Source organism: Malaya genurostris, chromosome 2, assembly GCF_030247185.1.
Source record: "Malaya genurostris strain Urasoe2022 chromosome 2, Malgen_1.1, whole genome shotgun sequence".
Taxonomy (NCBI): Eukaryota; Metazoa; Arthropoda; class Insecta; order Diptera; family Culicidae; genus Malaya; species Malaya genurostris.
In genome coordinates, this window is record NC_080571.1 from 270,261,934 (window position 1) to 270,278,273 (window position 16,340).

General features: G+C 37.1%; 1 protein-coding gene across 1 annotated transcript; it reads right to left on the reverse strand.

The window, feature by feature from the left end:
* Window positions 1-10,981: 10,981 nt before the first annotated feature.
* LOC131426911 (pupal cuticle protein 20-like) lies at window positions 10,982-12,501 on the reverse strand. Its single transcript, XM_058589674.1, has 3 exons — window positions 12,378-12,501; window positions 11,917-12,091; window positions 10,982-11,848 (listed from the first exon to the last, which is right to left on the reverse strand). Exons 1-3 carry the CDS (start codon window positions 12,393-12,395, stop codon window positions 11,211-11,213), a joined length of 831 nt encoding a protein of 276 aa, XP_058445657.1. The 5' UTR covers window positions 12,396-12,501; the 3' UTR covers window positions 10,982-11,210.
* Window positions 12,502-16,340: the final 3,839 nt, after the last annotated feature.

Genomic DNA, 16,340 nt, shown 5'->3' on the forward strand with positions numbered 1-16,340 from the left:
TTTCTTTGATCAATGGAAAAATATCTCAACAAGTAAAAAATTACATAACCTCAAAACAACATGGACTTTTCAGAGATCGTTCTACTTCAACAAATCTCTTGGAATTCATTACATTCACTTTGGAAGTTATAAACAATGGAAACTATGTAGAAACTCTTTATACGGACTTCAGCAAAGCTTTCGACAGAATTACCATAAAACAATTTTTTTAAACACAATCTCAAACAGTCCTTCCAACTCCAATACTTAAATTCTAGATTTAGCATTAGGGTGATTTAGTATCTAATCCACAAGTTCAGTTTAGTGCTTCCTCAGTAAGCCTACTTCCATTCTCTATCGATTACGCAACCAAGAATAATATTCACCATTAGGTTTGTTTCTAACATCCGCTCGACTCTCTCGATTCCCCGGCTGTCCACCATCTTCTTCGGAACTAACTAGATCTTTATGATGTTACTAATACTTTTTGCATCCCCCCCTCTTCATCTTTTCACCATCTTTTGTGACAATTAACTAGATCTTTTGCCGCTTTCTACTTCTTTCGAAACGCCACCCCCCCCCCCCCTTCCACCCCTTCGTAATTCCATTTACTACAATATTCACTTCTCTCTTTTTCTCTCCTTTTTTCCTGCATTGCCACTCTCCGAGGGCCACCCTCTTTGATGTCCAGCATGCCGGACACCCGCCGAGTGTTTGTGACTTGGGGGTTTTCCCGCGGACCCTCACGGACAGCAGGATGCGGCCCTCAACGTCACCGGCCAGTCAATCTTGACCCTCGCCGGGAATAATTTTACTTTAAGCCCTTAGTATTAAGCAGTATATCTGTTGGATCTTTGTAATCTGTTGATATAAAAAGATGAGGAGGTTTTATGCCTGCTGGAGAGAGAGATTGTAAATTTCAGCTCCAGCGGGCTTTTCCCTGCTCCCAAATAAATAAATAAATAAATAATAAATAATTGACATACCATTATTACTATTCAAAATTAAAAAAATATGGCATTGAACAAAAACTTCTGGAATGGCTTCAATAATATCTCACAAAACGAAAAAAAATTGTGCGCTATCAAAATACATATTACAAGTTCAGTAAATTTCACTTCAGGTGTTCCCCGAGGCTCACATTTAGGCCCTCTTCTTTTTATCTTGTACGTAAAAGTACTTGTATATGCAGACGACATGAAGCTATTTATGGAAATGAAGAATGCTGTAGATGCTGAAGTAATCCAACATGAAATTGACGTATTCAACAAAAGCTTACTCCAACTAAACGTTAAGAAATGTAGTTCAATATCCTTTAGTAGAAAAATCGTGTCTCATTCTGTTAACATATATTTAGGAAACCAACCTGTAGGAAAATGTAAAATTATTATAGCGTTAAAACTTACTTTCATGGAGCATTGTAATACAATTGTCAATAAAGCAAATAGTATGTTAGGCTTCATTAAACGTTTCAGTCATAATTTTCAGGACCCTTACACAGTAAAATTATTATATACAACTTATGTCATGCCAATTTTGGAATACTGCAGCATAGTATTGAACCCATGTACCTCCGTACACGAAGAACGCATCGAATCTGTCCAAAATCAATTTCTACCGTATGCGCTTCGTAGACTAAACTGGACTACATTTCCTCTTTCATTATATAAAGCGCGGTGTATGCTTATAAACTTACAAACACTCGAAGAACGCCGCAAAGCTACAATGCTTTATTTTATCAACGACATTATTTTTCAACGAGTACAATCTGAATCATTTCTTTCACATATGATCAGTATCTAACGGAGAAAACAGATTGGAGAATTGACATATGAACACAATGATGTAATGAAAACCGCGGAAATGTTACCGCAGAGACGGGACTCGAACCCGTAGCTAGCTGCTAACCGGGGAAATTGTTTTACCAATTAAACTACCCTGCATATGAAACTAGTTTAAGACGACTCTGCGTCATAACAAAAATTAAAAACAAATCGTTGATTGCTTTTACAACCAGAATTTTATGCTCCTAGCCGCCATCTCAAAAGTCGTCAAATATTCTCGGAAAATAAATATAAAACAAATTATGTGAAAAATAATCCTGTTAATCAAATGATGCGCTTTTGTAACGAAAACAGTCATCAAAATAGATCTAACTAACTTTTTTTTTGTCTGTAGTCTAAATTTGTTTGACCAATAGATACATAAATAAATGAATAGAATTTTGTGCTGCGAGAAACAGATTGCAAATTGCAAATGCATCTTCCAGATGTCGAGTGAATCGAATTGCAACCATCTTCTTGAGTTTTTCTATTCTTCATGTGGAAAGATCCATATTTATGAAATTCATTCCGTTTGGTTGCAATTCAACTTGTGTAAATAAACTAAGACTTTTTTTTAACTAAATAGCTCAAAAACATTCCGTGGTTTTACAATATGCACACAAATGAATCGCCGTACTTCAAGCCAATTTACATGACATGGAAGGATGACGAAATCTCTGAAAAGATGTACTTGGAGAATCCGAGCAAAACAAAATTTTATCATTCAACTTAGTACAACAAGGACCAGGGCCGCCGAGGGAAAATTTGCGCCCGGGGGAACTGCAATATTTTGGGTCGCTAAACATGAGAATTAGAAAACATTATGAGCAGACCCGTACCCAGAATTTCATTTCGGGAGGGGCCAAAACATTAAAAAATAATGTTACTGAAGTTTGCTTATGTACCTAATTCTCGGTGTGCCTTTTACGGCTGTTTTTAACATACACTTTAAACTATTCCACTGGATCTGGTAATTACATTTCATTACGTTTATTGTCTTGTTATTTCTGTAACATATGTCTGAGATATTCTAAATAGGGTAAAGGTTCCCTATTTCATCTCATTTGTAAGGACGTCGCCTCAAAACCCCAAATTAGCCACTAAAATCACTATAATTTTTTCATATAACTGCTTCATTCGCCTTGCTCCACGTTGAGAATTGATTCACATATCATGAAAATTTAACTAATATTCATAAAACAGCTAAAAACACTTATGATGTGTTCACTACTCTGCTCCTAATTTCATCTGAATGAATTTTTATCCATCCTATCGTTGGTCCTTTATTCATCCTATAAATTAGCAATGGTGACAGCAATCAAAACAAAATATTCCACTATTACACACTCAGGTTCAAAATGTCAGAATTCTTCTTAAAAACGGCTTAATGCTAACTATGAGACAACACACGATATTTTTAAAAAAACATTTGAACGTTTAAAATTTTTTTCGGTCGTTTTCGTTACCTTTCGCTTTAAATTTAAAATTTTACTGTAAAGTTAATTTGGTGAACTTTAAATTAAAACAAAAAAGGAATTGTTTCTATTTAGGCATTAGCCCTTCTAAAAACAAAATGCAGAGCCAGAGATGCCATTTATATAGATTTATCTGTATTGTATGGATTTTTGCGTTCACATACTGATTTAAATCATAGTACAGATTTTATACAGATTTCCTAAGTATTTGATTGCTTTGATTTTTTGATTGAAGTTTGTTAATCAACGGACAAATTACATGTTAAAGTGGAAATCTTTTATGCAGATAATTGATTATGAACACTGACAAATTTCCTCGTTGAATATTCTAGTGAGTGGGGCAATGACTTACGGAGATATAAAGAACTATCTTTTAACATCATTTTATTAGTGAAAACAGATAGAGCGGATATAGACTTTTTATGCAAAGCAATACATATTTTCTACGAAAATATTTGGCATCTCTGTGCACAGCCGATGGAACACAAACACACACTTCACAGCGTTATGTTGACGTATAGCGGAATGAAATCAGTGCTACTAGATTTGTCACAATGGTTATTCCATTAGTATTTAACATGCTCTTTCTGATAATATTCGAAGCCGAAACAGTTTTATTGAAATATAAATATGAATAATATAATTAAACTAATGTCACGGACAGAGATGGCATTTCACCAGAGAGATACACGCTAGAGTCAGATTTTTGCCACACCGAGGATGAAAAAAACGAAGCACCGCACAAAGAGGAAAGCGCAGTGTCGAATAGACAGCATTTGAGTGTGTGCTTGTGGTTAAAGCAGCTGGCGCGAGTGAAACACATTCTCTTCGCATGAATCGCTCACACGCGCTCTCGTCTAAATACACCCAAGTGACCACTGGCGCGTGATGGCGAGCGAACACTTCTGTGAACTTCAATTAATAGAGAGTAGATCTGGCCTTGCTATGAAAAATTTGCAAGGAAAACCGAAAATTTTACGATAAATTGTTTTATTTTGCTGATTTTGCGTATCCACGCTTCATCTACGAAAACCATACAGCAGAGTGCTCACCGGCGTGTACACCTCTGTGAAAGTATCTGCATCCACCTCAGAGAATTTATTAGCTAATGCTCTAGCACTTTGGTGCGATTCAGTGGAAGAGGTAAAAGGAAATAAACAAACGCACTCATGATGCGTGCACACTTACACAACAGTGGTGTATAAATGTGAAAGAGAAGAGCTCTCGTTGAAGTTGTCAGTGCGAGGGGAGAAATTTTGCTTGCTCTTCGTCACACAGAGGAGATAGACATCTCTGGTCACGGATACCAAAAACATACTTTTTGATGATAATTTGAAGAAGAAAAACAATTTTTGGTTTGTAACATTATACTTGGCAACTTTACGAAACCAAATGAGATGAAAACAAAGCGCAATCAAGTGAACTAAGTGAAAAACTTTCATCTCATATTTTTGAAGACTTTTATTGCTTGTCGGGTATTTTTGAAATTTTAAATCGTTAATTAAACAAGTGACAAGTGAACATTACTAATTATGAAATCATGCAGCATTCAATGGTTGTGTAACTGTGCGAAATAGTGATCATGTTTTTAGACGAATCAATTAGTAGATATTCAGAAACATGACGAACTGTAAATCTTGAGACGAAAATGAAAGTGAGTTTGTTTTAAATGAAAAAAAAAAACGTGATTAATCCACCTAGCAGTGAGATGATACCTTTTTTATCAATACGCATGTGTTTTTGCATGGATATTCTTAGGTGTTTCAGTTCTCATGACATTATTTTAATTATCGTCGTTTTAAACGGCAAATTGAGATTTTAATCACTCATTACCCTGTAATGCCGAAACTGCAAAACATATCGAATTTCAATCTTAGCGTGTGACAATCGATTGAACATTCCATGAAATGTCGAAGTAAGTTCCACTTTAGAGTTTTTCGTCATTATTTATTGTACTTCCAGAGCCGGTATTCAGGAATTAGCATAGCCCAAAATGATTCGAATGGCCATAAATTATTACGCCAAACAATTTACATGAAATTTATAAACTCATCCATCATCTGTAATTCCAGAATCGGATAAAATTCACCGATTTTGTATGGGACCTTAAGTCCTGTAATATTTGTTTTTGAAGTTCGATTTGGTCTTTTTTGAGAAAATGATTGAGCTTTGAGAATCAATTCGATACTGGAATCGGAATTCTAAAATCGGTGTAGCCGAAATCAGTTAAATTCACCTGAGGAATGTGTAGACATCTTTGAGAAATTCTAGTGCGAATTAAAATTTGGGGGTACATTCCGAATCCAAAAACGAATACCGTTCAAACTAATATAAATTTATTTGGTAATCGACTATCCAAATCTGCACCTGATTAATTTATGTGAAATGGACATTTTTATACTAATCACCCTGCATTTTCTAAATCAGATGTCGGATCTGACTAAAAAGTAAGAGGTTTTATAGGATTTTAAGACCTCTCATTTGAATCGTAGATGATTCTTGGATTTCATTAGAATCTTAGATCGGTCCAGCCATCTACGAGAAAAAATAATTGCAATATTTTAATTTCGTTTCACATATCATCCTGTGGTTCCGCAATCATAAGTCGGATCCAAACGTAATTCAGGAACCTTGTTTGGGAGTATACGACTTTTCATATGAATCTGAGTTTGTAGAAAACGGTTTAACCATCTCCGATAAAATTGAGTGATATTATTTGTCACACACGCATTTGCTGATCTCGACGAACTGAGTCGTATGGTATATGGAAGTCATGTTCTTCCAACATTTATTGCTGTAAATAGTTTAAATCAATATAATTATGGAATTACTTCCAACTCGATAATGCTGGTATCATCTGGCTTACATATGCCATATTCGAAAGATTATGTTGCCAAAAATGAACCGTGCTAAAATTGGTCCGAGGCAAATTGTCATAAAAAAGGATGCTGTACACAGTCTTTTTGGTACTGAGAAACAATTATATGTAACAGTATAAAAAATCGTGTTTCATGTTGCTCCCAAGCATTGCTTTTTCATACAGCGCTCAAAATTCCTTCTACTGGAATAAGGCTTACACAAAAATATCGATATCTCCGTTAAAAATGGACGGATTTTAACAATCTATGGCTTGTTGGATAGCTATTACCGAGCGAAATCTAAGTCTGGAAACATATTCTGTTTTCAAGGTCAAATGTGACAGATACTGTCAAAAAACTTGACATTTTGACATAAAACTTCGTATTTTGACATAAAACTTCGTATAACTCAAAAAGTAAACATCCGATCTCAAAACCATTAAATAGCGTTCTGGGTGACGGGGAGACCTTTCATTTGCGACTAGTTTGATCAAAATCGGTCCAGCCATCTCTGAGATCTCGACCTCTTAGTTGACAACACACATACAGACACACACACATACACACACACACACACACACACACACACACACACACACACACACAGACATTTGCTCAGTTCGTCGAGCTGAATCGATTGGTATATGACATTCGGCCCTCCGGGCCTCGGAAAATTTTTCGAAAGTTTGAGCGAATTCTATACCTATTTTTTATATATATATAAAAAAAGGTAAAAAAGGTCACCGAAGAATTTAAAAACATTTATTCCAATGGGAAAGTGTGACAATAGCTTTTATAATCATTTTTTAATATTTCCCGGTTTGGTTCAGGTAGGTTGTGAAATATTATTTATGTTCAAAGTAATGAGGTGAAGGGATGAGATGGAATTAGGAGCTCAGATGAAATAGGGAGCCGTTACCCTAATTATATGTTTTTGATTTCGGGAGGGGCCAGGGCCCCTTGGGCCCCCCCTCTGAGTACGTGACTGATTGTGAGCATGGAAATATCGTCGAATCAAGAGATTTTTTAATACATTATGAATTCTCAAACCAAATACGTTTCAATTTTTGCTATGTTGTTTTGTTATGAAGAATGAAAAAAACAGTTTTGAAAATTCGAACTTCCGAGCCCCCTGAAATAGTTCGGATGCGGGGAAATTCCTCCCTTTCTCCCTACCTTCTCGGTTACCTGATAAGACTGTGTAAGGTTTCGGACAAGACTTCGTTAGCTGCCGTTATGGTAGAGACACATTTCGATGGTCCCATTGTTCTTAATTAGGGAAGACAGAAAACTAATAAACAATTGAGTTAAATGTGTGATTGGGCAAATGTTGAACGAAAGCGGGAAACGACTAAAAAAGTGACTGCAAATGCTACAAAATTGAAGAGATGGATGGAATACATTGGTCACTTCAGTCACTTCTGATCAAAATTGACCCGGACTGGTCCATTTAAACGGCACGCTTAAATTTTTCTTTCGTAGGTTTGTGCAACCTTCTTTGACATTCCTGTTAAGTTTGAGCTGGATATGTCAACTAGTGTGTGTTTGGAAGCTGTTTCTTTACGACACGAAAAATTTGTCTGGCTATTTTTACTATGGAAAAAATTGAACAACGAGCTTGCTTTAAATTTTGTTTTTCAAATGGAATTTTGGCTACGGGATCATTAAAAATTTTGCCGAAGTCAGTGTTGGTGATTGCCGAAAATTTGACAGAAGCTGCTATATTGCTATCTATATTGTATACAACATGTTCAATCCGGTAGAAGATGCTACAAGAACTCAAGTCTCTCAATGCTTGAACCGCGAGAGAATTTTTCTACATTCCTTCGCTCCACTTCATACTCTGAGTATTTCACGGCACTTAAAAAAATTACAGTCTGATAATGATCGTTGCTGTGTGGAATTTCCCAAGAGAGAATCGCAAGTTGACAATTATCGCAGGAAATCGAGTCGATGATTCAACTTGATGATTCTCATACTAGGTTGCAATATTTCAAAACCCTTGTGTGGAGCATTCACAGACATTTTCATAGACACAACTTTTACAAAGGTTATATGCACATAGTTAGAGTAAGCGGCAATAGTAAAATGATTCTATCGCAATTGTCAACTGCATGTATAGAATCGGATCGCGAAACGAGAATAAGCGACCGTTTGTTGCTTCAGAAAGGATCCCCACAGCAGCGTGCTAACCTTTGATTCTCAGAAATGTCATCGAGAGAAATTCGCTCTCGCACTGGTGTTGATTCTATGTTAAATGAGCCATGCCAGTTTTTTGTTGTTGCGATGATTTCCGTTTCTCTTTGATGGCACTGCTTCAATCGTTGAAGAGTTGGCAGTGAACGTTCTTTGATACGATAAAAGCCATCCTTGGCCGAAGTACGGCACGTCAGTTTAGACATGGAAACTTTACGGCTACTTAGCGGTTCAAATTGAACTGCCGAGTTTTGCATTAAGCAATCCAATTTGAACTGCCATGCACTGATGAGCCTAAGACGAAACGAAACGAAACAAAATTCGTTGCAGAAGTGTTTTGGAGATAAAAGAGTCGTGAGATCGTAAAAAATTTTCCTCATGCTGCTCAGGATCTTCTTATGAATCGACTCAACACAATTGGGTTAATGTTTTGGGTATGAAACGCATTGATGCCAAGCTCGTACCGAACGATCTGAATTTTTGTATTCGCCAGATTTGGCCCCCTGTGACTTTTACGTAAGTCCAAAACTCCACTCCGGGGAACGTGCAATGACTCGATCGAGGACATAAAAGGTAATTCGCGGAAGGAACTGAAGGCCATCCCGGTCGAGGCCTACGGCAAGTGTATGGTAAATTGGATTGACCACTGGAACGCCTGTATTGGTTCAAAAGTAGACTAATCTGAAAGCGATAATAATAAAATGTACTAAAATCTAAAAAAAAATGTTTTACCTTTTATTATTATGAATGTGTGTGTGTGTGTGTGTGTGTGTGTGTGTGTGTGTGTGTGTGTGTGTGTGTGTGTGTGTGTGTGTGTGTGTGTGTGTGTGTGTGTGTGTGTGTGTGTGTGTGTGTGTTTGTGTGTGTGTGTGTGTGTGTGTATGTGTGTGTTTGAGTGTGTGTGTGTGTGTTTGTGTGTGTGTTTGTGTGTGTGAATTTGTATGTGTGTGTGTCTGTGTCTACACATGTGTGTCAACAAAAAGGCCGAGATCTCGAAGATGGCTGGACCGATTTTGATCAAACTAGTCGCAAATGAAATTTCTTCTCGTCACCCTTAACGCTATCGAATGGTTTTGAGATCGGATGTTCACATTTTGAGTTTGTATACTGTTACATAAATTGTTTCTATGTACCAAAAAGACTGTGTACATCAGCTTTTTTCATGGCATTTTGCCTCGGACCGATTTTAGCACGGTTCGTTTTTGGCAACATAATCGTTCGAGTGTGACATGTAAACTAGATGATGGCAGCATTTTCAAGTTGAAAGTACTTCCATAATTATTTTGATTTAAACTACTTACAGTAATAAATGCTGGAAGAACATAACTCCCATATACCATTCGACACAGTTCGTTGAGATCAGCATATGCGTGTGTGATAAATAATTTCACTCAAAATTCTCGGAGTTTTTTTCAAACTCAGATTCATATGAAAAGTCGTATGTTCCCAAACAAGGTTCCTGAATTAAGTTTGGATTCGACTTCTGATTGCAGAACCACAGGATGATATGTGAAACGAAATTAAAATAATGCAACTCATTTTTCTTCGAGATGGTTGAACCGATCTAAGAGATTCAAATGAAACCTAAGAATCATCTATGATTCAAATGAGAGGTCTTAAAATCCTATAAAACATCTTACTTTTTAGTCAGATCCGACTTCCGGTTTAATATAGGGTGATTAGTATAAAAATGACCATTTCACATGAATAAATCAGGTTTATCGGGTTGGCAGATTTAGATAGTCGATTGCCAAATAAATTTGTTTCAGTTTTAGCGGTATTCAGTTTTCGATTCGGAAAGTACCTAAAAATTTAATTCGTACTACAATATCTCAAAGATGTCTACACACTCCTCAGGTGAGTTTAACTGATTTCGGCTACACCGATTTTAGAATTCCGGTTCCAGTATCGAATCGTTTCTCAAAGCTCAATTATTTTCTCAAAAAAGTCAAAACGAACTTCGAAAACAAAAATTCAAATTAAAGGACTTATGGTCCCATACAAAATTTGTGGATTGTATCCGCTTCTGGAATTAAATCTTTTTGGGTTATGCTGGTTTCTGAATACCTGCTCTGGAAGTACCATAAACAATGACGAAAATCTCTAAATTGGAACTTCGACATCTCATGGAATGTTTAAACGATTATCACACGTTTGGATTCAAATTCGATCCGATTTGCAGTTTAGATATTACAGAGTAATGAGTGATTGAAATCTCAAAATGTCGCTTAAAACGACGGTCATTAAAATAATATCATGAGAACTAGAACGCCGAAGAATATTCTTGCAAAAAACACCTGCGGATTGATGAAAAAAGTGCAAAGAAAATCCATTATTTTTATTCCATTTAATCGTCAATCCGGGATAGATAAATAATCGATTCTTAAAATCGACGTTTAATAAAAGAATTTAATAGTAATAATTAAATGAATCGAAGTGAAATCCTCCTTAAGAAAAATGTGCCATTTTCTGGCACTGTGACAGTTTATTTGGTGCGTTTTTCGTAGACTGGTGATTTTTTCTTGAAGATCCATTTAGCAGTGGCGGAGACAACGGAGCTTTTGAGATTATTAGTAGAATCTTAAAAAAAATCAATAGAAATTGTTCATGTATTTATTTGAAAGAACTAATAATTTTGAACTGACTAGAAACTATTGACTAATGAATGTCGCTGAAATTGCAAAATTCTGAAATTGAATTTAACCAACGGCAGAGTATTCTGTCGTGATATTGATATATGATTTGTTTCAAACAGTTGGTTTGTCTGTAGTAACGGAGTTTTATTGAATTTTTTTTTTGTACAAACTTATTGTTGCTACCATGAACACAGATTTGTCACTGCCAGCAGACTTACAAAATTACACCCTCACTTTTAATAATTACTTTCTCTGCTTCAGCAGCTCCAGCGATCGCAGAATTTCTTCCGGGATTGGAGGTGGCGTCGGCAGATGATCTCCTATGGGCTGGAAGCCATTCTCGTCAGCGACGTAATCGACGCGATACTTGACACCATCGGGGGCAACAAATTCGTAGAATCCTGTGGCACGGAGCACTGAGTCATCTGATCCACTGCTAGCGATTTTACCGGTTTCGGAAACATTGATATCATTGTCGGCCAAAAACTTGTAGAAATAACCATCTTCATTCTGTTCACGGGTGTCCTCTAGGACGTTGACCTGTGCTCCGGAGTCGCCCGAGGAACCAGAGCTTTTCTTGCTACCAGCGCCAAATTGTCCTCCCGAACCAAACTGACCTCCGGAGCCAGATAGTCCTCCAGAGCCAAACTGTCCACCAGCACCAGCACCAGCACCAGCACCAACGCCAGCACCAACGCCAGCGCCAGCACCCTGAGAGCTGAGCTGTCCTCCAGCAGAACCAAATTGTCCACCAATGCCGCCGAATTGTCCACCGCTTCCTGATCCACTTCCGAATCTGTTAGCGGGAGGGGCAGGAGCGGGAGGTAAAATGTTTAATGAGCCACCAAGCGGTTGCTGAGAACCTGTACGTTTGTTTGATCCTGTCGAATTTGATAAAAATCACTTGGTTTCATGTGACAATCAGCAACATGCAAAAAGTTGTTCCTACCTCCAGAACCTCCAAAACCTCCAAAACCGGCGGATCCTCCAGATCCACCAGGTCCTCCGCCATATTTGCCCGGGTGATACTGTCCGTCGTCAAATTTACTATTGATAATCTCCGGGTGATACTGTCCGTCGTTGATGTTCTGGCCCAGAACGCAACTAACCGTCACAACCAGTAACTGCAAAGATGCAATTATATCAAATTCTTATTATTAACACTAAATTATTCACACGTCATCACAGAAAGGTATCAGTCCTCGAGAAAAAACTATATTTCATCAAGTTATGGAACAACTCCAGAACAAATCCGGATTCACTCTAAAGTTCATTTCTAGCACACTTCAAGTATCTGTCCAGCACCATCGGATTTCCACCAGTTGATCCAAGTTCTGTTTGTATCCAACACTAACAGCCAAAGTATCGTTTACTTGAGTCCTTATCCATTAAACATTGCAAACTGCTTACCACAATTAGACACTTCATTTTGGGACACTGTCGTATGAGACCTACTTCCAAAGATACGAACTATGCGCGCGCTTATCGTTCCGAACTCGTCGAGATCAAAGCCGGACTAATGATGTGCTGGCTACGAAATGTGCTCTAGTTTATATACCCTAAGATCAACTGGATGTTAGATCTGCTAGACTGCTTTTCCCCTCCCGATCTAGTTAATTCGAAAAAAGTTGATTTGAAGACATTTTGCTGAAGAAGCACCACAGAATCTGCTATCGTTCAGCGCACGGATATGTAAAATTCGGGCCCCAAATCCAGCGCAAACACAAAACCAAAAAAAAAAAATGAAAAACACGACCTGCACATATACTTCGCCGGGTTGTTTCTATAATTTATTATCTCATTCTCGCGGATGATGATAGTCTGATGGGGTAGTGGGCACACTATTAGCACAAGGATATTGTGTTGGGCAACCGAAAGAAAAGTTCGAAAGGGCAAATTTGCGTTTGAATTAGTATGGTGGTGTCCTTTGGGGTTGGCCTAACAGGTTGCACCTATCGTGAGAACCTCGTTATCCGTCAAGTTGCTACTCTCGGAACGAAAGTTGTTCTGAAGGCCAAATGCGTTTGCAAGGTTGACATTTTGGCTCTGAATTCGGTCACTAAGCTATACTGGCATGCGTGTGTGTGTGTTGGAAGAAGATCATTTTTAATCTCATCGTTATTTCGATCGCGTCTGCCGAACGGCGTGGTTGTGGGCGTGCCTGTCGAGGAATCTTTAGTCCGTGACACGACACACGGAACTAAACATTTTGGATCTTGTTTTGTCTAGTGATTCAAATCATGCAAAGTTATTCAGTAGTTCTGGGTGAACTTGAGACGATAGTGTTTTAAGGTTGGGTCTCTAGGCTGCTGTAATGGTCTAGTCCGAATATCGAATTATTTCATGAACTAAAACTAATTCTCAAAATTCATTGTTATTAATTTTGTTGCTACCACACAAAGTTAATTTTCTAGTAGACTGTGTTTCTACTGCTACTATCTGTCATCGAGATGCATTAAAGGTTTTATCGGTCGTTCGAGAAGGAATGTTATCAAATTAGAAAAAGATCGTTAAAGTGCCAAAATCTGATTTTTTTTGAATCAATAATGTGTTGCATTCGGTTCTAGTTTTCTTCTAAATAAGTGTTCATCTTTATTCAAAAAATATCTTAACGTTTCTTGTTTGAAAATCGTATGCATAATGAAAAATCAACAAATCAACGAATTTTCCACTGACTGGTAATGTTTTTCTAAGCTTGGTACATTTTTGCGATAAACATTGTGCTTGGTTGCACGGTACATAATTTCTTTGATTAGCGTGGTAGATTAGTTTCGAATCAATCTGTATAGACTAACCTAATAGGATTTCTTTCTATATGTATTTTGGAAATTGAGCCATGAATCAAATTTCGTTTAATTCCTCTGAGATGCAGATCGTAGATTGCATATTGCCGCGGTCTTACTCTGAGCGATTCCCCATCCCTTGTACTGGTAAGGTTTTGCTGGACTAACCGCAGGGTTAAAATCTCTATCATAATAGAACAGTAATAATAATGTCATTGCACGCAGGTCTCGCAGGGCGCTGATCTGACAAGCCAGTTGTCATGTCACGTGTTGTCATTGTCCGTTTTCAGGCAGTTGTACAGGGTTTTCCACGAAAAATTTCGGCAATAATAAAAAAACAATGCGATAGATTTCAATGATTATAGATTCGACTCATGAAATTTATTTATGAAAAATGTTTAGTTTCAACAGGACATCGCTACGTGTCACACAGCCAACGAAACAATCCGTGTTCTGCGAACAATCTTTGAAAATCGAATAACCAGCAGAAATGGTGACGTGAATTAGCCTCCGAGAAGCTACGATTTGACGTAGCTGGATTATTTTCTTTAAGGAGCGGTTAAAGGTAAATGTTACACCAACCATCCAGAAACAATTGAAGACCTCAAGCACGAAATTCAAGTTGCTATTGATGACATCAGATCAGAAACAATTGAAAATGTACTTAAAAATTGGGTGGATCGGATTGGCTATTGCCAAGCCAGCCGTGGGGTCATTTGAACGAAATATTTTTCATTAAATTTCATTAAACAATCTTTCAAATAAATGCATAATCATTGAAATCTATCAAACCGTTTTTCTATTATTGCATTCCTAAATTCGAAATGTTTCGTGGGACACGCTGATTTTCGAGCCGAAGCCCGCAGGTTCATATACCATTCGGCTCCGTTTGTCGAGTACGCAAAATGTCTGTATGAGTGTGTATTTTTTTTCGAATCTGACTTCCGGTTCCAGAATTACAGGGTGATATGCGCAAAAAAATGAAAACAAGTGCACTAACTTTTCTCAGAGATGACAGAATCGATTTTCATGAACTTAGATTCAAATGAAAAGTAAAATTGTCTCATACAGTTCCTGAATTTTATTTCGATCCGACTTTAATTTCTGGAATTACAGGGTAATAATTGTAAAAATTCCTATTTTAAATTTCTTCCTCGCTTTTCTCAGAGATGGCGTGACCGATTTCAAGCGATTTTCAAATAAAAGGTCTCATAAAAGTTTCCAATTTTCATCCGGATCCGACTTCCGGTTTCGGCATTATAGGGTAAAGTGTGTTAAAAATTTGATACCGTCACTTAAGGTAAAATGTAGCGTCATAAAATGCGCGCAAAATTTTATCCGCTTCAGTTGAACGAATCGTCGCACAAAGCGTACTAAGAAAAACGGACACATAGAAACAAGAAATTTTTTCAATGAGCGCAGTGGGCTTACCTCTCGTTATATTGGCTTGTAAAAAAGACTGGACGTAATGGATTTTTGAATCCTTCACACTTTGAATATATGCTAATTCAATCGTTATTGTTAGTGATTACTCTTACACTAGAGCTAAAAATCAATCAATTGTTTTTCAAAGTTTATCACATTGTTTGAAGCACGATAATACTTGGTTTGTATTTTATTAGGTAGCTTGTCAATGATGAAGTTATAGTTTTGCTATAAAAATTGCTACAATCTGAAATAATACCTGTTATACGATATCACACAGCCAGGTTTTATTGCTTCAGCAACATCAATGCATTGAACTCAACAGAATTGGACATTATTAGCATCATAAATGACAGTTACTTAGAAAATAAACCATTTCTTACAATACCCATTTTATTGTATTCAACTCGTTTTTATTGCAACACAAAACGCAATGCTGCATAAATTCGCGTCATTATTTTATATGTAAATTTTGCTCACAATATAATGCCACCGTGCCCACCGTGCATTTCTCACACCACCTTAATGCGAAACAGCAGCGCGCAAGCAATAAAAAAAAAAATGCGGAAAAATGTTATGTAAACTTTTTCAAATTTCGGTTGTTTTAGCTAATATTTTATAATTTTGAGTTGCATTTTCAGATTCTTTGTGAAATTCTGCTACAAACACTACTTTTCAGTTCTAAAATCATCCCCGTGGAACGGAATAGTAACCGTTTATAAATTTTAAAAACCAATTACGGCTCGGCAAAGCAAAATTTTAAAATTCTAAGAATACTTAGTTATGATAAATTTGATTTCGAAAACTTAAGTGTTTTTTGTTTTTCGAAAATCGGTCTAGTTTTTGAATAATTGATCAAAAACGCGATTTTCGCATTCCGCTACATTTCACCTTAAAGCGGCGAAACAAAACACGTAAAATTATGTCTAAACTGGCCTCGAAACTATTCCAATCCATTGCCATTAGCAAGAGACAACCAAACAAACCGATTCTGGTTATTCTGGATCCTTTTTTCCGTTTCCAGATGCACCGGAAATAGTGGTCATATATTCCAAAATAAATCTCACTCAGCACTCAGCGATGACTTGACCTACTTTCACTAACTAAGGTTCAAATGCAAGGTCCCATATTGAATTACTGAAATTCATTCGGATCCGACATTCGG